Source organism: Anopheles merus, chromosome 3L (assembly GCF_017562075.2).
Source record: "Anopheles merus strain MAF chromosome 3L, AmerM5.1, whole genome shotgun sequence".
In the NCBI taxonomy this organism is placed as follows: domain Eukaryota; kingdom Metazoa; phylum Arthropoda; class Insecta; order Diptera; family Culicidae; genus Anopheles; species Anopheles merus.
In genome coordinates, this window is record NC_054085.1 from 3040447 (window position 1) to 3062960 (window position 22514).

General features: G+C 44.5%; 2 protein-coding genes across 2 annotated transcripts; one reads left to right on the top strand and one right to left on the bottom strand.

Moving 5' to 3' along the window:
* Positions 1-5914: 5914 nt before the first annotated feature.
* Positions 5915-8652, bottom strand: LOC121598733. The gene is made up of 5 exons (XM_041925972.1): positions 8649-8652; positions 8489-8557; positions 8057-8414; positions 7611-7970; positions 5915-6011 (listed from the first exon to the last, which is right to left on the bottom strand). Exons 1-5 carry the CDS (start codon positions 8650-8652, stop codon positions 5915-5917), a joined length of 888 nt encoding a protein of 295 aa, XP_041781906.1.
* A 1403-nt stretch (positions 8653-10055) lies between these two features.
* LOC121598736 lies at positions 10056-10856 on the top strand. The gene is made up of 2 exons (XM_041925973.1): positions 10056-10406; positions 10493-10856. Exons 1-2 carry the CDS (start codon positions 10066-10068, stop codon positions 10854-10856), a joined length of 705 nt encoding a protein of 234 aa, XP_041781907.1. The 5' UTR covers positions 10056-10065.
* The last annotated feature ends 11658 nt before the right edge of the window (positions 10857-22514 follow it).

A 22514-nucleotide genomic window follows, 5' to 3' on the forward strand; every position in this document is an offset into this window, starting at 1 on the left:
GATTCCATGTACAGGGTGTTCGAGATAAATTTTACACCTGGCCTTTGGGTTTACATCTCAGGGTTGAGTTGACGTATCGAAATGATTGTGTTGTGAAAACGTCGTTTGTTTACGTTGGCAGAACCACACAATTTCTCGTCATGATACGACTTTGTAGGGTTCCGCGGCAAAGGTCAACGTAGGGCTACAGTGCCCTCCATTGCTAACGGAAAGGGCGATGGCGGGAGAAAACGAAGCGGTATAAATACAGCCGAAGGGAACGCCTTCGGGCTCTTATTTGCGCCACAGATTAAGAAGGAAGAATAAAACTAAATTTGTGATTTTTCAACACCGAAATATCTACATTTTTCACCTTCTTTTAATCGTTTCGCAACATTTCACAAATTTACTTTCACTGTACGGGATTTCACTCGGTTATTCGTTAACTACACTAGCGTATGTGAATCTTCACCAAAGTGTTACGCAGAAATCGCACTGAAGACACTTATAAATCTCTTCGTTGAGAGTCTAGTGATACACCGTGCGGTTGAAAAAAGTGTCGTGTAACGATCCGTCGTCGAAATCGTAAAAAATATACGCGCGTGGAACAACCGTGTATAAGTCTCACCGTTGGGAGCAGCACAAATTCGCGAGTGACCCTTTTCGACAGGCAGTGAAAACCCGTGGTTGCGGAAAATGGATGCACGAGCAGAACAGGACGCAAGCTGTGAAGTGGTAGAGCCACAGCAGCAGCTAGGCGAAATGTCCGACATTTCCCCGGAAGGCGCGTGAGCGTCGTGGAAGATGCGGCAAAAGATGAGGCAGCCTCCCAATCCGCGAGTTTATCCCACGGCATGGAGGTTAAGAAGAAGCGCCTCGAAATCCTAAGGAGGAAATTTGAGGTGGAAAAGGCTCAGAAGGAGCTGGAGCTCCAGCTCTGCGAACTGGAGCTGGAAGAAGAGATTTCTGACCACCACAGTCGGATAAGCGAATACGCAGAAAAGACGGAGATCTGGATGCGAGAAACAGATCACGTAGGAGCCACTGCTACTGCTTATCGCGATGGCGGCGACCGCTTGAGTTGTTCAACACCGACTCCGGTTGGAATCGGACCGACAACGGTAGGTGCAACGCGGGTAGCTACAGCAGCAGCAGTCGCATCACAACGGAGTGATGGCGCGATGGCGAAAGCGGATCGAGGTCATCAACCCTCAACTCCGACGTCGGCTAGCGTGCCTCCGGATTACGACCGGACCATGGCGGTAGAACAAGCCGCTGCAATGGAACGTGAGTATACGCAGTGGAGACGTGCGGTAGAGGACTCCATTAAGGTGCACCGCACCAAATATTTTGGCCAGTCATGTGGGGCTGGAGCAGTGGCGATGGCGGCACCATGTAGTGCCAACTCCACGGTTAAGCAACTACCCTCTATACAGAGCGCATTTGTCGATGCATCCTTGACGCCAAGCCAAAAGGCGGCGCGGGAAAATACCCCCAAGGAGCTTCCTATATTTTCCGGGACGGTAGAGCAATGGCCGTTATTCATAACAGCGTATGACCGATCCACGGCGGCGTGCGGTTTCACCGATGTGGAGAACCTGATTCGCCTCCAACGAGCACTTAAGGGACCGGCATTGGAGTCCGTGGACCATCTCCTATTGCTACCTGACGGTTTGGCGGATGTTTTAGACATCCTACGGTCGGAGTATGGCCGGCCAGATCTGATAGTGGACAGTTTAGTGGAAAAAGTTAGAAGGCTGCCACCAGTTAGATCGGAGCGGTTAGAGTCACTGGCAATCTTCGGGAAGGCGGTGCGCAAAATGTGTGCAACAGTAAAAGCTTCCGGACTAAAAGAGTACGATTGTAATGTGACACTGCTGAAAGAACTTGTTGCAAAACTACCAGCAGAAAGACGCCTAGAGTGGGCACGTCACAAGGTGAAATTACCAAGAAAGTCCGTCGTAGAGTTTGGAAAGTGGTTCACAGAGATAGCGATTGCCGCGAGCACGGAAGTAAACCCTTTCGAAAGGAATCTCCACGTTGAACAATCACGATCACAGCCAGCTCGAAAACCACCAATGCACAACCATCACTTGAATGTTCACGTCACCAGGACATGTAAACTTTGTCACGACTCGTGCCGCACACTGACTGATTGTGCCAGGTTTTGTGAACTCACGATCCGAGAACGCCGTGCGTATGTAAACAAACATGGCATGTGTAGCACCTGCCTCGGAACACACAGGGGTGCATGTTTCGTGAGGACACGTTGCCAAAGAGAGAGCTGCCAGGAAAACCATCATACACTACTTCACTGTGAAGATGAAACACCAAGATCGAGCAATAGCACGCAACACTAGGTAAACACTCACTTCATCACTAACACTAACACGCTTTTCCGATATGTTCCCATAATAGTGCACGGCGAGAAGGGCTCGGTAAAGACCTTCGCGTTCCTTGATGAAGGTTCATCGGCGACATTCGTTGATCGTGAGCTGATAGACGAGCTGGGTATGGACGGTAAATTGCACCCAGTCAGTTTGAAGTGGACTGATAACACGACCCGCAACGAAGTCAGCTCTTTGGAGTTATCGCTGCGAGTATCGGGTATAAGCAAAGGTGCTTCGATATACAACCTGCCAACGGTGCATACCCTGAAAAAACTCGAACTTCCAGCGCAGACGCTGTCGGTTCAAAAGTTGAGCGAGGAGTATCCGCACCTCAAAGGGCTTAAAATCTCGTCCTACAGCGGAATAGTGCCGCGCATCATTATCGGCATGGATAATGTTTACCTAGGGAAGCCGTCGCGATGCATCGAGGGTGACATACATGAACCGATCGCGGTTAAGACCAGGCTAGGATGGACGGTGTTTGGTCCTTGTTTCTCAAATGCCCTTGTTGCTGATGTCGCAAGCAATGACCGCCATGGCGGCATCTGCAAACGTAAAGGAAATAAGGTCACGGATAACTCTATACAGAAATACTTCCCGTGGGATACGAAAGGAATCGAAACAAAACGGGAACAAGGTGTCCGTCCGCACTTCGCAACACTGCAGCAAATTTGCCCCAGCCCAACATTGTTCCGGAGGGACAATGAACTACAGCTTCCTTGCAACCGCGAGACAAGCGCGGTGATACTTAAACGAGATAGAAAAGCAAATGGTGGTAAGAAACTGGTAAGGGGTTGCATTTCTGGCGGTTGGAATTGTGCAAGCTATGCACTTTCTTACACAGTAATATTAATCCGCGGGTTGCTAGAGCTGTTTGGAGCGCTTTCCCGTTTCTTTAAAGATTCATTGCAGGTCCGTTTACTATTTCCGTCACTTCACGACAGCGTCGACGACAGCAAATTGGCGGAAAACCGAAATGATTCGTCGCTGGTAGTGTGGTTTTCCCCGGACGACCTAAAAGTGAAGGTGGGAACGATATGGACCAGATGGATAAAAAGCACCACGCTCCCGTACAGCCGTATACGTATACAATACCTGCCAGAACAGTGGAGCGAGACAGGAGTAGCGAGAGAGGGAACTGTATCGGCGCGGCCGACGGGACGAAACCCGAGTTTGACTGTATTAAGCAGTCCAGTTGCAATCTGGCGATCAGATTACGAGGCGACCAATTTATTTAGAACACCTGGGGAAAAGACAATGTAAAATATGCACAATTCTAGTCACGTTTAACAATAGAACCGCGTGGTTCATTGCGAGTGACAGGTCGATCAGACAGGAAAGTTGACAGGCGTTACGAAACAAACGTAAAGAGAGTGTAACGCTTATGAGCGTCGCACTGGTGGGGAGAATGTTGTGAAAACGTCGTTTGTTTACGTTGGCAGAACCACACAATTTCTCGTCATGATACGACTTTGTAGGGTTCCGCGGCAAAGGTCAACGTAGGGCTACAGTGCCCTCCATTGCTAACGGAAAGGGCGATGGCGGGAGAAAACGAAGCGGTATAAATACAGCCGAAGGGAACGCCTTCGGGCTCTTATTTGCGCCACAGATTAAGAAGGAAGAATAAAACTAAATTTGTGATTTTTCAACACCGAAATATCTACATTTTTCACCTTCTTTTAATCGTTTCGCAACAGATTGATATGTCAATCGAATGCTAAAAGTTGTGCGAACAAGTGTAAAAAATGTCTAGCTCCGTGAATATGTGGAACCCATCCGAATTGTACAAGCGCGTAACGTGTGTTATGATAGTTCGTGCCGGCCATACGAATGCCGAAATTCGGAAGGCGGCGATGTGTTCGCTGAACACCGTAAAAACAATACGCGTACAGCTCGAGGAGTGTGGTGAAGACGTAGATAGTGATATTGTTCGCAAACAGCATAGCAGGCGGTCGGATTGTGTGCGGACCAACGCGTTCCTGGCCGGATTACAGCAGCGGGCGACGGCCGATCCCGGCGTCGCCATCCGGGCTCTGGCGCGAGACGTTGGCGTGGCCCCGAGCACCGTCAAGGTGGCGTTAAATGAGGACCTGCGGTACGCGTCGTACCGTGGTGAAGCCGTGGAATGAGACGGTGGCCAATGGGCGGCCGTACGCTTGGCAGCAGGATTCTGCACCATGCCATACGACCGTAAAAACACGCCAATGTCTCACTGCCAATTTCGATCGATACACCAACACCGACGTTTGGCCATCCAGCTCCCCTGACCTTAATCCTATGGATTACTTTGTGTGGGGCACAGTTGAGCGGGACACCAACAGGGCGTCCTGCAATACCAAAGCGGAGCTGGTGGCCAGAATAAAGGCCGTGTTTGCGGCCATCCCCAGAGGCATGGTTGTCCGGGCTTGCGCGCTGTTCCGGAAGCGGGTGCAGGCGGCCATCCACGTGGAGGAGGGGTACTTCGAATAAAAAATGCAGCAAACATGGTAAGCTAAACTTTGTAGAAAAATTTAGTTGTTTAATATTTAACATAAATTTGATGAAAATTCCTTTCCTATTCCCTCTGAAACTGTCAAATTTATCTCGAACACCCTGTATATGATATGATCCATGTGGCCAGTCTGGTGGTACAGTCGTCAACTCGTACGATTTAACAACATACCCGTCATGGGTTTAAGTCCTGAATAGACCGTGCCTCCATACTTTGGACTGACTATCCTGCTATGGTAACAATAAGTCACTGAAAGCCAAGCTCACTTCATTAGTGGGTACAGGCAGGCCTTGACCGACAGTGGTTGTTGTGCAAAAGAAGAAAAAGAAGATATGATCCATGTACAGTAGGTGACCGCTAACTGAGAGGTAAACAAGCTCCAGTTAACGAACAATGTTCGCTAACTGGAGTGACGTTTCTATGGATTGATTGTTTTGATTGGCGTTGGCTGGAATAAACATACCAAACTTTTTTTTCATTTATGTTGATATAAAGTATAGTAATTCGTGTAATAACATAAATTAATAGCAAACGTAGGCCAAAGACCCTAAATTTGTTTGAAAAATGCACATTTGCGACAAATTTCTCTTCATGAAATTCCGGATGATTCATGTTTTGACGTTTAAGTGTTCGTTAACTGATAGTAACTCCAGTTAGCGAACCTCCAGTTAAAAAGCACTCCAGTTAAAACACATCCAGTTAGCGGTCACCTACTGTACATAGGATTTATTTAATCGTTTATTATTATTTTTATATTTATCAGCATTATGATAGCATAACACTGAAACAACATGCATAAAAACGGAAACACTTTTTTCGTTACTGTCTTTCATAAACTAAATACTCTAAACATGCAATCAAATGAAATGCCAGTGACACATTACGATAGGCTACGCATATCTTATTGACAAGTCAACAAAAAAAATGATGATCTGACATTAATTGTACGAGCCTTTTCTTTTAAAATTTGCAATGTAGTTCCTTCATTGCAAGTAATTACACCTGTTTCCAGCTACGTTCGAATCGCTAACCGCCTGCTTCGAATCGCATGCCACTACGATCGAATGCATGCATCCCCGGTTGAATCGCGTGCCAGTACGATCGAATCGCATTCCACTACGGTCGAATCGTGTGCCACTACCATTGGATTTCTGAAAGCATGAGCATAGTAAACGAACACCGAATATTTGTTGAAAACATGGATTTTACCATCAACAAGGGGCCACAATATTCGTTGATAACAAGGATTTTACGTGCAATCAGTGAATAATTACCTGTTATTAGAATTTGACAAACGTATTACTATCAGCGAAGAAGAAAGCAGTTTGCAAACGTAAACAAACAGTTTACTATGCTCTACCTTGCAGAAATCCAATGGCAGCGGCATACGATTCGTTCGTAGTGGCACACGATTCGACCGTAGTGGAACGCTTTTCAACCATGGTTGCACGCATTCGATCGTAGTGGCATGTGATTCGAAGCAGGCGGTTTGCGATTCGATGCAAATGGCACGAGATTCGAACGTAGATGGAAACAGGTTTATCTTTGTTAATAAAATTTGGTACAAATTGTAATATGCCACTTTCCTTCTAATTAAAAATGATAATTGACGAAAAACTAGTCGATAAAAGTAGCCCGTTTCTTTCCTCAAATCAGACGTCAAAAAGACTTTCAGCTTAGTTATTTTTAGTTTGTTTATTTACCATTACAAAGATATGTGTTAAAGGCACAAACATACACTCGCCCTCTTTGGCGGTTTCTACAGCAGCAAGCTTGAACAAGATTGAGCTGCTCAGCGAATTTGACGAAAATCAACGTCTTTAACACTTCCCCGAAATGTTAAAACTTGCTCGGAATGGCAAGGCTGGCTAAAAGCAGAATATTTTGGTTTTAGGGCATGCCCTTCAACGATTAGCTGTGCGCCCTGTTGTGTTGTGGTGTGGTACATAACGATGGTGCCCTCATTTGTGATGTACCACTGATCGCGAAAATTGGTTCGCAACATCAATCCTTTCCTCACAGTGGCAGTTATCTCCTTGCCTTTAACCTTTTGGGTGGAACATTCTGCTGCAGTTGCTGGATTGCATTCTTTAGCAACCTCGATGTGCTCTAGCTCAATCAATCGATGCACTGCTTGTGCAAGGCTGTTCCTCCCAGAATAGACCATTTTTCCAACATCGTGCAGCTTCGCCTCGTAATTGTATGCTGATGTGGTGTTGTGATCGCAACAAACAACAGCATGAAATGCTGGTACGCTGCATCGCAAAGTCTGTCCTTCAGTACCACGAAACCTGCATAATGCAAAAACAACCTGTATTCGGATGCCTTCCACAGCTTGACATAATGCAAGTTTCGCAGCCTTCGTTGGAAGTCTGAAGGCAGGCTTAGACGATGAAGATGTGCCGACATTTTACGCTGGTGCTGTCGGGACAACTTAAACTTTACCTCTGGATGGCCGTTAATCCATATGTCCATTTTTCTTGCCAGCACTCCCTTATCAATCAGGTCCATGCAATCTACCACAAAATCCAAAATCATATGACAGTTTATCATATCGGATATTGGAGTAGGGTGGATGATATGGTCCGGGTACTTTCCATCACAGAACAAGTACATCACAGTCCATTTCTTGGTACTCTTTACTGCACGGGAAATACACACATTTGCCCTTCCACCGTGCATTTGTGACAGGCGCTGTATGAATTATGGCCTTTCACACCTATTAAATGAATTACAAAAAAAAAACTTACATAAGTTGCGATACTAAATTTCTCCAAATAAACTTAAGCTTTCCTTTTATAAACGATCTTGCTGGTGCATCGGCAATGATGGCTCGCAAGCAGATCCAATATAACTGCTGCCCAATTGCCAAATGATTTTTCTGAAGATCGTTCATCTCCTCCACAAACCGCCTTAAATACTCCTCTTGGGAGTGTGGTTTGGATTTGCCACAGAATATGGCTACCACCATAACGGGAGAATCGGGCAGGATAAAAACAATCATCAAAATCAGCCAAAACTGAGACCGACTGCTTTTGTAGAGCGGCATACCATCTACAAAAAAGTCGATCTGCAAAAAAGTCGAACCCTTGACTAGAGGTTTTACATTGCTAAAAAAATCGAACATACACACTAGTGAGAACACGGAACAATTTATTGAACGTAATCAAAAACTTAGTGACTTTTCAACACTTACCGATAATATTGCTGCAAACATGTGGCCACACCTCTGTCCCAAAGACGTCCTCCGCCGATGGACGTTATCTCCGCTTCCGTCGACACCGGTATGTGCATCAAGGTCCGGGGATCGCGTGGCAATTTGCAGTGCGATTGGTGTTGCCTAATGTGGGCAAGTGAAAGGACCAAGGCTCTATGCGTTTGGCTGGTTGGTAGTGCCCACAGTGTCAAGCGATCCTCAAACGACGCTTCACCGAACGGACGATCTTGCAGCGGCACCTCGTGGGGCAAACCATCGTCCGTATCGGTATCAGTACCGCTGCTGTAGCCCATCGCACCTTCCTGCTTACTATCGCTCATCAATGATGGAAGATTTTCTGTACAGTAAAAAAAAAGACACAATGAGCGTCAAGTAATTGATAAAGAACGAATTACAATCATCGCCACTTACCGGACACTTCCATTCGTTCGAAGCCTTCGTCGCTTACCAATGGCAAAACATCAACAGACACGTGACTATCTAAAATAGCCAAAAACAAAATTTACTTCACCAGACACAATTTGGAACACATTTAATCAATCCTATTTTTCACTTTTTACATTACACTTACCCATTGCCGTTGATTACAGAAGGCTAGCACATGCACATTCCTTCTCCCATTCCTGCAAGCACCGCTTCAGCAAACGATCTCGTGCATGGTACACGATAGCACTTCGCTTATCACGACGTGTAGCCATTAACACAGCACTTGCTTCATTTTCGCAACGATTAATTGAAAACTTTACGGGATCGGTGGGAACGGATTGTGCACTCTATCAAATGATGATCAAATCTCGTTAGAGACTTTGATTACAATTTCTAGGCGCCAAACGCGACCGAATCTGACAACATCCTTACTTACTTACTTACTTATCCGGCGCTACAACCGCTTTGCGGTCTTGGCCTGCCTCAGGAGATCCCCGAAACCGCTCGCGGTCACGCACCTTCGTCTGCCTGTTGCGACGGACGAAGCTGGGACTATATAGTACCTATATACTAACGGTACTCACATACGCCTCTGAGACATGGACACTGTCCAAATCTGACGAAACTCTCTTAGCCGCGTTCGAGAGGAAGATGTTCAGAAGGATACTTGGCCCCGTATGTGTGGAAGGACAATGGAGGAGCCGTTATAATGACGAGCTATACGAGATGTACGGCGACCTCACTGTCGTGTAGCGTATCAAGCTCGTCATGCTCCGGTGGGCTGGCCATGTTGTACGCATGGAAACGGACGACCCAGCCCGTAAAGTCTTTTTAGGCCGTCCGCAAGGACAGAGGAGGCGTGGTGGGCCCAAATTGAGGTGGCAAGATGGCGTGGAAGCGTCCGCCATTGAGGCCGGAAAATGGACTGGCAGACGAAGGTGCGTGACCGCGAGCGGTTTCGGGGATCTCCTGAGGCAGGCCAAGACCGCAAAGCGGTTGTAGCACCGGATAAGTAAGTAAGTAAGTAAGGATGTTGTCAGATTCGATCGCGTTTGGCGCCTAGAAATTGTAATAAAAGTCTCTAACGAGATTTGATCATCATTTGATAGAGTGCACAATCCGTTCCCACCGATCCCGTAAAGTTTTCAATTAATCGTTGCGAAAATGAAGCAAGTGCTGTGATAATGGCAACACGTCGTGATAAGCGAAGTGCTATCGTGTACCATGCACGAGATCGTTTGCTGAAGCGGTGCTTGCAGGAATGGGAGAAGGAATGTGCATGTGCTAGCCTTCTGTAATCAACGGCAATGGGTAAGTGTAATGTAAAAAGTGAAAAATAGGATTGATTAAATGTGTTCCAAATTGTGTCTGGTGAAGTAAATTTTGTTTTTGGCTATTTGAGATAGTCACGTGTCTGTTGATGTTTTGCCATTGGTAAGCGACGAAGGCTTCGAACGTATGGAAGTGTCCGGTAAGTGGCAATGATTGTAATTCGTTCTTTATCAATTACTTGACGCTCATTGTGTCTTTTTTTTTACTGTACAGAAAATCTTCCATCATTGATGAGCGATAGTAAGCAGGAAGGTGCGATGGGCTACAGCAGCGGTACTGATACCGATACGGACGATGGTTTGCCCCACGAGGTGCCGCTGCAAGATCGTCCGTTCGGTGAAGCGTCGTTTGAGGATCGCTTGACACTGTGGGCACTACCAACCAGCCAAACGCATAGAGCCTTGGTCCTTTCACTTGCCCACATTAGGCAACACCAATCGCACTGCAAATTGCCACGCGATCCCCGGACCTTGATGCACATACCGGTGTCGACGGAAGCGGAGATAACGTCCATCGGCGGAGGACGTCTTTGGGACAGAGGTGTGGCCACATGTTTGCAGCAATATTATCGGTAAGTGTTGAAAAGTCACTAAGTTTTTGATTACGTTCAATAAATTGTTCCGTGTTCTCACTAGTGTGTATGTTCGATTTTTTTAGCAATGTAAAACCTCTAGTCAAGGGTTCGACTTTTTTGCAGATCGACTTTTTTGTAGATGGTATGCCGCTCTACAAAAGCAGTCGGTCTCAGTTTTGGCTGATTTTGATGATTGTTTTTATCCTGCCCGATTCTCCCGTTATGGTGGTAGCCATATTCTGTGGCAAATCCAAACCACACTCCCAAGAGGAGTATTTAAGGCGGTTTGTGGAGGAGATGAACGATCTTCAGAAAAATCATTTGGCAATTGGGCAGCAGTTATATTGGATCTGCTTGCGAGCCATCATTGCCGATGCACCAGCAAGATCGTTTATAAAAGGAAAGCTTAAGTTTATTTGGAGAAATTTAGTATCGCAACTTATGTAAGTTTTTTTTTTGTAATTCATTTAATAGGTGTGAAAGGCCATAATTCATACAGCGCCTGTCACAAATGCACGGTGGAAGGGCAAATGTGTGTATTTCCCGTGCAGTAAAGAGTACCAAGAAATGGACTGTGATGTACTTGTTCTGTGATGGAAAGTACCCGGACCATATCATCCACCCTACTCCAATATCCGATATGATAAACTGTCATATGATTTTGGATTTTGTGGTAGATTGCATGGACCTGATTGATAAGGGAGTGCTGGCAAGAAAAATGGACATATGGATTAACGGCCATCCAGAGGTAAAGTTTAAGTTGTCCCGACAGCACCAGCGTAAAATGTCGGCACATCTTCATCGTCTAAGCCTGCCTTCAGACTTCCAACGAAGGCTGCGAAACTTGCATTATGTCAAGCTGTGGAAGGCATCCGAATACAGGTTGTTTTTGCATTATGCAGGTTTCGTGGTACTGAAGGACAGACTTTGCGATGCAGCGTACCAGCATTTCATGCTGTTGTTTGTTGCGATCATATTCCTCTCCACGTCGAACCATGCAAGTATAAGAACAAATGCGAGTATGCAGCATCGTTGCTGGAGCAGTTTGTGGCAGACTATGCTGATGTTGTGCTTGTGAACAGCAATGTGCATAATCTGCTGCACGGTTACCTTTGACGTTTTTCGATTTGGGGACATTAACACCACATCAGCATACAATTACGAGGCGAAGCTGCACGGTGTGGGAAAATTGGTCCATTCTGGGAGGAACAGCCTAGCACAAGCTGTTCATCGACTGATTGAGCTAGAGCACATTGATGTTGCTAAAGAATGCAATCCAGCAACTGCAGCAGAATGTTCCACCCAAAAGGTTAAAGGCAAGGAGATAACTGCCACTGTGAGGAAAGGATTGATGTTGCGAACCAATTTTCGCGATCAGTGGTACATCACAAATGAGGGCACCATCGTTATGTACCACACCACAACACAACAGGGCGCACAGCTAATCGTTGAAGGGCATGCCCTAAAACCAAAATATTCTGCTTTTAGCCAGCCTTGCCATTCCGAGCAAGTTTTAATATTTCTGGGAAGTGTTAAAGACGTTGATTTTCGTCAAATTCGCTGAGCAGCTCAATCTTGTTCAAGCTTGCTGCTGTAGAAACCGCCAAAGAGGGCGAGTGTATGTTTGTGCCTATAACACATACCTTTGTAATGGTAAATAAACAAACTAAAAATAACTAAGCTGAAAGTCTTTTTGTCGTCTGTTTCGTTTTACACAAGCTTACAAGCGGATGAATTGGCGCCACGTCCATTCTAGATAATATTCACTTTTCGGCTCCAAGCCGAAACATAAGACCAAGAGCATTATTTAAAACAGAATTTGGGTCGACATAATTTGGTTCCAAAGATCAATTACACATAGTCGACCTCAGCGTTAGTGTCAGTAATCTTAAGTTAATCTTGCGTAGCACATATTGACGACCGGAAGCTTTAGGTTCTTTATTTATTTATTCATCTATTTGTCTATTTATCAGTTTACCTGAAATCATCGTTTGTTATTTGTTCTTTTTCGGTATAATGACTAATTTATTTATGATCATATTATGACACGTATTTACGTTTCGATTAGGTCCGAGGTTGGTCCGATTTAGTTTATAAGCTTAGAATTGTTATGTAGACCTCCGGCCAGATAACGGTAATAAGAATTATAATAAATAATAAATAAATAAATATATCAAAACATTAGCTGTAATCTACCTATGGGGTCTCCAAACTACGGCCCGTGAGGACTGGGTAAGGTTAAATTAAATCTTCTTCTATTTAGCACAACGTCCTACGCGGACATGCCGGGCTATACAGGCTTTTGAGACTTAATTCATTACCACGTAGCCGGATAGTCAATCCTTGCTACGGGGGGACGGTTCATTTTGGGCTTGAACCCATGAAGGACATGTTATTGAGTCTTTCGAGTTGACGACTGTATCAAGGGACCGCCCACATGAAATTGAATAGCTTTCTTTTCTATCTGATTATTTTTTTTTTTTACTTCTAAAAGATGAAAACCAAGATTCAATAAAAGAAAGCTGCAGAAATTTCATATATTTCAATAGTATTTTCTTATTAAATCGAGATTTGAACTTTCACTCAATCTAAAGGTAGCGTCAAAATGGCCCTCAACAAGGTTGATTGTGGTTGAGGTTGTAAACAAAAGCCTTGTAAGAATTGATGCAGTTGACAGGACCACATCCCACACACAACAGTTTTGATGACCAGAGTAGAGTTGAAATTATAGCAAAAACAAAATTTCTCTGTATGCATGTTTGGTTCAAAACCAACTGCTTGCGGTCTAGATGCCGACGGAACGAAAAGTTGAAGGAAATCAGCGCCGAGCTGAACTTGTCCCTTCACAGTTTTTTATTCTATGAAAAAAATTGTTGTTGTACCAGTTTTTTAATTTTGTTAATTCTAGTTTAATTTTAATTCTAACCAAGATATGAAAAAAGCTAACAATTTACCTTTGTTTTCTCAAAATCGTGAGGCCGTAAAAGAGGTTTAATTTATAATCGAAAACAGAAATAAAAATGAGTGCCAATTTTTTTTTTATTAATTTGATGTGCTTATGTACTATGATTTAACAATTCACATTGCGCACTACTGTGATGAAAAACCAATTATGGTTTGTCTATCGATTTCTACTTACCAACAATGGAATAAAACATAAATGATTCAATTAACTCATCCAGTCGATTATGTTCACCAACATTTAACAACGAAGTTTAAGCCAAATTATTGAGAGAAACACTATGGAAAATTCAAAAGAAACATGATACATATTGAGACATCATGCCACCCATCGGAATTATTCTGAACAATACATTATTATGAAACAAACAAAACATGTTACTCAGTTGCACAAAAAAACGTACAGTTGGCTTTATCACGCACTTTTCACAAAACAGGGAATTCACTCCTTTTGGCTCGACAACAGCGAATGACGCGAACTCAAATCATCTTTGATTTTGTTTTTCAAGCGCGATAAGTCTTGCTGCCATCTACCTTAACCGGCGCTCCGGCAACCATGGAACTCGACAACAGACCAAGGTCTGTGTAGGAATGACGGCATGTAATGTCAAGGTTTATGTATTGACCGGGTCAAATATTAACCAAAATCGGTTCAGTCAACCCGTCAAACATTGCGAGGGTTGAGAGTCGTATCATCTGCTCGAAATCATAAGGTCATTAAATAATCTATATTTTTCATACATAAGTTTTTGTTGTTTAGGTGTTATTCGCCGAAAAGATTACTTCTCAAATTTTTGTGGATTTTTGCCAAATAAAATCTCAAAATGTAGGTTTTTAGTAAGCTATAATTTTCAATGTTATACCTGCTCTCGGAGTGCTATAATTATAACTGCTAAAACTAGGGGTGAAAAAACTACCCAGGCTCGCAAGCTCTTTAATGCGAAGGCTCTGGGGCGGTGAACTTGTATGGCATGCGAGCCTTCGCGCGCCCTCGCAAATCGCTGTCAATTGCATGGCGGCCCGCTGCGCAAAGCGATCGAAAACTTGTCAGCTACTCGCTCAGTGTAGCTAGAGAGCAAAAACCAATAACGATGAAGCGTGGTGAAAGGATGAAGAAAAGGGGAAGGAGGGGAGAAAGAGTACGTGGGTCTGAACTAGTTTTCGGCAATCATCATTTTTGCGCCAACACAGTCGCGTATCGGAGCTTTTTGTCAGAAAGAGATGAACTCATACAGCGCGCTCTTTCGAAATACCGTAAATGCTTCAACCGATCAAGAGCTTCGATCGATTCTTCGGACATTTCTGCTCGCTTTTTCGATCGGTTTCGGCGGAAAGCGAGCTAGAAAGCAGGCTCAAAAACTTTACGATATTGTTGTGCGGGTCTAGCTACATTGAGCGAGAGGTTGAGAAGTGTTCGATCGCTTTGCGCAGCGGGACTTTAAGCTTCCAGCAACTCGAAAAACGTTAACAATCTGCAAAATAATGTCACTTGGGATATTCCCATGTTTATATTCTATCCTTCAAGCGTTGACTGTTCCTAAGCCGGTTACCATAATTCCTTAATTCATGCCATAAAAAATATAATTCAAATATAATATAGAACGAAATTCAATCAATGCTTTTTAAAAAATGTGAAATTTTCATGAAAATTTATTCGTTATATTTCAACAGCTTCAAAACCTTACCGTATTAATACACGATGCGCAATCTGAGATTGCGATTATATTCGTTTTATCAAAATATATGTCAATTCGCGTAGCCAACCCTGAGCTATAAACGTCATTTCCATACAATTTCAGATTGCGCCAAGATTGCGCATAAATTTTCAAGATTATATGTCCGAGATATATAATTTTTTTTTAACAGATAAATATATCAAACTGACCAGTTTGACAGATAAATATATGCGCTATCTGAGATTGCGCATCGTCTATTGCTACGGTTATGTGCAATCTCAGATTGCGCACATATTTATCTGTCAAACGAATCGGTTTGATACAACAGGTTGGCTGATAAGTCCCCGGTCTGACACATAGATGGCGCCGCTAGTATTAAATGCATATTATTTTTATATAGGGTAACTGTACCAGTTTTCGGCAGGCTAGTGCAGCAGTTTCACAAAAATTGCTCACACATAAACATTTTTTATTATGTTTCATGAAAGTGATGTAATTCTGGTTAATAAACTATCATAGTGTAACGACCAAGCGTTTTACGGTTGGCGGAAGGTTAATTGGCCGTTTTAATAAGATTTAGCACAATTCGGAAGAGCACACAAATAATTATACGCAGAAGTCAGTGGCTTACCTCTGTTCAGTTCAATGTCGCGCCAAGAAGAGAGCTTTATTCTATGACAGTTCATCTAGCACACCGGGTGCTCCAGCGGTCAAAATACAATGCGTATATACCGCTGCGTTTGGGGTTCGGGTTGAGTGCACAGTGGGCGATATTAGTCCGGACGTTACAGCTCGGCTATCCTGAACAATAAATTGCCCTCAATTTCCTAATCACTGGACTCGGTCCAGCGCCGCAACTTATTCGCTTCTAGAACCCCATCGTAGGGTAGTTGTGTGAGTTGACATCCTTCTACATCACGTACCACGTACCTATCATGAGGTAACACTTTATGAATGACATACGGTCCCCTGAACTTGGGATTGAGCTTCTTATTACCGCTATCGGTCGTATCGGTATAACGTATGGCTACTAATTCACCTTCTTTGTAGCATTGCGGTGGTTTATGCTTCTTGCTAAAATAATCCTCATTCTTCCGTTGAGATTCTTCTATGTTTTCTAACGCTTTAGCCCGAATGGCTCCTAAGTCCCTAGGCACTTGGTCAAATTTTTCGTCTAAGTGTTCGACTATTTCATCCGGAATCTTACCGCGTTGTTCAACTCCAAAGAGCAAGACAGAGGGGCAGAAGTTCGTAGATGTGTGGAAGGTATTGTTTAAGGCATACTCAGCTGATCGCAACTTGGACACCCAATCGGCCTGGTCTGGAGCATCAGATAGTTTGCTAAGGATGGGACGCAACACGCGGTCCACCCGTTCTACCTGTCCATTGGCTTGTGGGGATCCGGTGGCGTTGAGGACATGACTAATGTTATGCGATTCCAAAAAGTCCTCAAACAAGGTGGAGGTGAAACAAGTAGCACGATCGCTAACAATCCGCTTAGGGCGGCTATAGTAAGACATGTATTGAGAGAGGGCAGAACACACTTCTTTTGCATTAGTGGAAGAGGTTGGGTAAAGTTTGGTTAATTTAGTGAAAGCATCGATAACAACAAGTATGTACTTCTTGCGTAAAGGGGAACTAGGCAGTGGACCTAAATGATCGATATGGATTGTATCGAAGGGCAAAGGTTCTTTAGGGATGCTGTACATATTTCGGGCATTAGTATGATGAGGTGCAGAATAAACAATACACTTGAGGCAGTTCTTAATGAATTTGTCGATGGTGGGCTTCATATGGGGGAACCAATACTGCTGACTAATTTTGCTAAAGGTTTTGTTAATGCCTAGGTGGCCAATTCGCTCGTGAATGTGTCTAATTACGTTGTCGACCATTTCCGAAGGGACATACAATTGAGGTTGACCATCAGGTATGTCGCGATAGACAAGCCCATCTTGAAGTAAGAATCCGTCAACTTCTTCTGATTCTAACCGATGTTTAAGAGCTTCGATAGATGGGTCACGTGTCTGAGCTACTTGAAGCTGGAAGTCAAGGTCAATCTCACCGATGGCACCCACGGCTTCGGTGCGACTCAGTGCATCGATATGGGGCATAGAGGTACCTGAGCGATGACAGATGGTGTAATCGTAATCTTCCAGAAACAAGGACCACCTGGCAATCTTAGCGGAAGCATTACGGTTCTTAAGGGTTTCAACCATGAACATAAGTGTGGAAGCGCTTAAGAGCGTAAATGATGGAAAGAGTTTCAAGTTCATAGCTGTGTAACTTGGACTCATCTTTTGAAGTGGTTTTGGAAAAGTAAGCGACAGGGTGTAATTTATTGTCATCTTGTTTTTGAAGGAGTATGGCACCAAAACCAAAAGAACTCGCGTCACAGTGTAATTCAGTTTCTCGCTTTGGGTCGAAGATGGAAAGAACAGGGGAATGAACAAGTTTGTCACGTAGGGTTTCAAAAGCGTGTACGCAAGTTGAATCGAAATTAAATGCTTCATCCTTCTGAAGTAGTTTTGTCATAGGTTTGGCTATGCAAGAGAAGGAGGGAACAAAGCGTCGGAAATATGAAAACAACCCAAGGCAACGCCTAAGCTGCTTCAGGTTAGTGGGCATAGGGTAATTGGTAAGTGCTTGAATATGCCGATCACTAGGTTGAATTCCATTGTAATTAGCTTTGTAGCCCAAGTATTCTATTTCCTCGTGAGCAAATTTGCATTTATCAAGACGGAGTTCCAAATTGTTCTGTTTAATCTTTTCTAAGACAGATCGAAGAGTGGTAAGATGTGAGTTAAGATCGGTGGAAGCGATGATGATGTCATCAAGATAAACGACTACTCTGCCATCATCAATAAATTCTCTTAAAATAGAGTTGATAAAACGTTGGAATTCGGAAGGGGCGTTGCGGAGACCGAAGGGCATTTTCAAATATTCAAATTGACCATCTGGGGTTACAAAAGAAGTGTAAGGGATGGATTCCTCACTCATTGGGACTTGGTGGAAACCGCTTTTTAAGTCTAGCAAACTAAAGAATCTTTTCCCACACAGATGCTCCAAACAAGTCTCGATAAGGGGTAGGGGGTAATTATCCCGAACGGTAATTTTGTTGAGGGGCCGGTAATCCACACACATACGAACTTCGCCGCTCTTTTTCCTAACGAGAACTAATGCGGAAGCATAAGGAGAATTGCTAGGGCGGATGATGTTTTCCGCTAAGAGTTTATCAACGATCTGTTTCACCTGTTGTCTTTCGCCATAAGAAAGTCTACGCGGCTTAGTGAATATCGGTGTATCATGGGTAAGATTGGTTTTCATTGGATGTACGAGTGGTTTAGTGTTTGAAATATATTTGAGGTATGAATTCTCAATAATAGAAATAACAATTGAACGCTGCTCTAAGGATAGAGTATCTCCTAAATCCAGTTCATTTTCGGCTTCGATTACATCGAGCGAGCAAATACTCCTAATAGCATCTTCTAATTTTTCTGGAAGAGTTGTATCAACTTCTTCAAGTTCCGCCAACGGGGTTTTAGTAATACATGATTTTGAAAAAGATGAATAAGTAAGAGAAATGTTAAGAGAATTAAGTAAATCGCGACCAATAATGACAGGCCACGCAATTCCAGGTAATATAATAAAAGAATGTCGAACAGAATGATCCCTAAACTGGATTGTGCAATTAATTCGTCCTCTAGAATAATGTGGTCCCTTAACCATAGTGCAGTATTCAGTTGTTGAAAGAGGTCCTAGCAGCCTAGCTGGTACTACTGTGTCACTGATGAAGCTCACAGGACTCCCGGTATCAAGAAGGGAACGAACGCGATTGAGGGTGGTACGTTTAGTAGAAGGGTCTAAAAATGTCAAACTCACCTCTTGGTTTGTGCCGAGAGTATTTTCCGAGCTAATACCGCCCTCAACAGTGGCGTTGGCCCGACGTTCAGGGCAATTGCGGTAGACGTGTCCAGTCTGGAAACAACGAAAACATCCGCCGGGTGGGCGCTTCAGCCGCGGGCACGCGTCCTGAAGGTGTCCGAATCGGGAGCAGTTGAAGCAGCGGATGGGTTCCTGCGATGGGCGGGGCCGTTCCATACGGCTGTTCGTTGTGGCCCGGGCATCAGCGGAAGGGGGCTGGGTGGTGCAAAGATGACGGCAAGATTCGAAAAGTTTCAATTTCTTCCGGAAGTCGTCCATCGTAAGAGGCATGAAATGCAGACTCGACGTAATTGACGGGCTTTCCAAGCCGTCGATGACGATCGGGATCAGTTCTGAATCGGCGATACTGGCTTGGTCTGCGATGCGCTGCATGTCAAACAAGTAGTGCAGGGCGGATTCCTGGGGCCGCAATCGACGGTTACGAAGTTGGCGATAAACAGATTCGGGCGTAGCAACGACGTGAAGATTATCGATCAACTCTTTCTTCAACTCATCATAAGTGGTGACAACAAGTTCTTTTGCGACGTTAGCGGCTGTGCCGGTGAGGAGTCGAAGGGTGAAGAAAAATTTATCTGCATCGCGCACTCGGTAAAGTGCAAAGAGACGCCCCAAGTCGCGGAACCATCGGATGACATTGGGGTTCTTATCGACGTCGAGTGGCTCGATGAAAGCTTCAAAGTCCTTTACGCAAAGGGCGGCTGGCTGCGGCGTTTCAAGTTGGTGCACCTTTTGGCGTAATTCAGCTAGCTGCTGCTGCTGTCGCAGCTTCTCAAATTGGGCCTCGATGTCGTCAGGGCCGCGGGGAAGGGCGGCGGCTACACCTTGGGCGGAGGACAGATTAGCATTGGCGTCGGTGGTGTTGTTCGTCGAAGCGGCATCATTAACGGCGTCAGCGCCATTTTCATGAGGGTGATACAAAATGGCGGCCTCGGGATGGTTTGCGCAAGCGGAAACCGATGCCATGGCCGAGGTGGTGGGCTGCGCTGCACGGGGGGAACGAGCGACCAGCTCGAGGGAGGCGTAAAGTTGCCGAAGTTGTGTGACGATGGCGGTATTCGGTACGTCGACGCCGGCTTCGATGAGCGCCCGGCGAAATTCGTCTTTGCCTACCATTTTATGAAATGGCGTTGTCACACGCATACACGTACACAGACACACGTATACCGGCAGGTAAAGCGGCTTTCAGGCGGTTTTGTAGGCGATTTTTTTATTGGTTATCCCACTTCTGAGATGTAACGACCAAGCGTTTTACGGTTGGCGGAAGGTTAATTGGCCGTTTTAATAAGATTTAGCACAATTCGGAAGAGCACACAAATAATTATACGCAGAAGTCAGTGGCTTACGTCTGTTCAGTTCAATGTCGCGCCAAGAAGAGAGCTTTATTCTATGACAGTTCATCTAGCACACCGGGTGCTCCAGCGGTCAAAATACAATGCGTATATACCGCTGCGTTTGGGGTTCCGGTTGAGTGCACAGTGAGCGATATTAGTCCGGACGTTACAGCTCGGCTATCCTGAACAATAAATTGCCCTCAATTTCCTAATCACTGGACTCGGTCCAGCGCCGCAACTTATTCGCTTCTAGAACTCCATCGTAGGGTAGTTGTGTGAGTTGACATCCTTCTTCATCACGTACCACGTACCTATCATGAGGTAACACTTTATGAATGACATACGGTCCCCTGAACTTGGGATTGAGCTTCTTATTACCGCTATCGGTCGTATCGGTATAACGTATGGCTACTAATTCACCTTCTTTGTAGCATTGCGGTGGTTTATGCTTCTTGCTAAAATAATCCTCATTCTTCCGTTGAGATTCTTCTATGTTTTCTAACGCTTTAGCCCGAATGGCTCCTAAGTCCCTAGGCACTTGGTCAAATTTTTCGTCTAAGTGTTCGACTATTTCATCCGGAATCTTACCGCGTTGTTCAACTCCAAAGAGCAAGACAGAGGGGCAGAAGTTCGTAGATGTGTGGAAGGTATTGTTTAAGGCATACTCAGCTGATCGCAACTTGGACACCCAATCGGCCTGGTCTGGAGCATCAGATAGTTTGCTAAGGATGGGACGCAACACGCGGTCCACCCGTTCTACCTGTCCATTGGCTTGTGGGGATCCGGTGGCGTTGAGGACATGACTAATGTTATGCGATTCCAAAAAGTCCTCAAACAAGGTGGAGGTGAAACAAGTAGCACGATCGGTAACAATCCGCTTAGGGCGGCTATAGTAAGACATGTATTGAGAGAGGGCAGAACACACTTCTTTTGCATTAGTGGAAGAGGTTGGGTAAAGTTTGGTTAATTTAGTGAAAGCATCGATAACAACAAGTATGTACTTCTTGCGTAAAGGGGAACTAGGCAGTGGACCTAAATGATCGATATGGATTGTATCGAAGGGCAAAGGTTCTTTAGGGATGCTGTACATATTTCGGGCATTAGTATGATGAGGTGCAGAATAAACAATACACTTGAGGCAGTTCTTAATGAATTTGTCGATGGTGGGCTTCATATGGGGGAACCAATACTGCTGACTAATTTTGCTAAAGGTTTTGTTAATGCCTAGGTGGCCATTTCGCTCGTGAATGTGTCTAATTACGTTGTCGACCATTTCCGAAGGGACATACAATTGAGGTTGACCATCAGGTATGTCGCGATAGACAAGCCCATCTTGAAGTAAGAATCCGTCAACTTCTTCTGATTCTAACCGATGTTTAAGAGCTTCGATAGATGGGTCACGTGTCTGAGCTACTTGAAGCTGGAAGTCAAGGTCAATCTCACCGATGGCACCCACGGCTTCGGTGCGACTCAGTGAGTCCTGAGCGATGACAGATGGTGTAATCGTAATTTTCCAGAAACAAGGACCACCTGGCAATCTTAGCGGAAGCATTACGGTTCTTAAGGGTTTCAACCAGGGAGTTGCAATCGGTAACTATTTTAATGGGGAGCCCATGAACATAAGTGTGGAAGCGCTTAAGAGCGTAAATGATGGAAAGAGTTTCAAGTTCATAGCTGTGTAACTTGGACTCATCTTTTGAAGTGGTTTTGGAAAAGTAAGCGACAGGGTGTAATTTATTGTCATCTTGTTTTTGAAGGAGTATGGCACCAAAACCAAAAGAACTCGCGTCACAGTGTAATTCAGTTTCTCGCTTTGGGTCGAAGATGGAAAGAACAGGGGAATGAACAAGTTTGTCACGTAGGGTTTCAAAAGCGTGTACGCAAGTTGAATCGAAATTAAATGCTTCATCCTTCTGAAGTAGTTTTGTCATAGGTTTGGCTATGCAAGAGAAGGAGGGAACAAAGCGTCGGAAATATGAAAACAACCCAAGGCAACGCCTAAGCTGCTTCAGGTTAGTGGGCATAGGGTAATTGGTAAGTGCTTGAATATGCCGATCACTAGGTTGAATTCCATTGTAATTAGCTTTGTAGCCCAAGTATTCTATTTCCTCTTGAGCAAATTTGCATTTATCAAGACGGAGTTCCAAATTGTTCTGTTTAATCTTTTCTAAGACAGATCGAAGAGTGGTAAGATG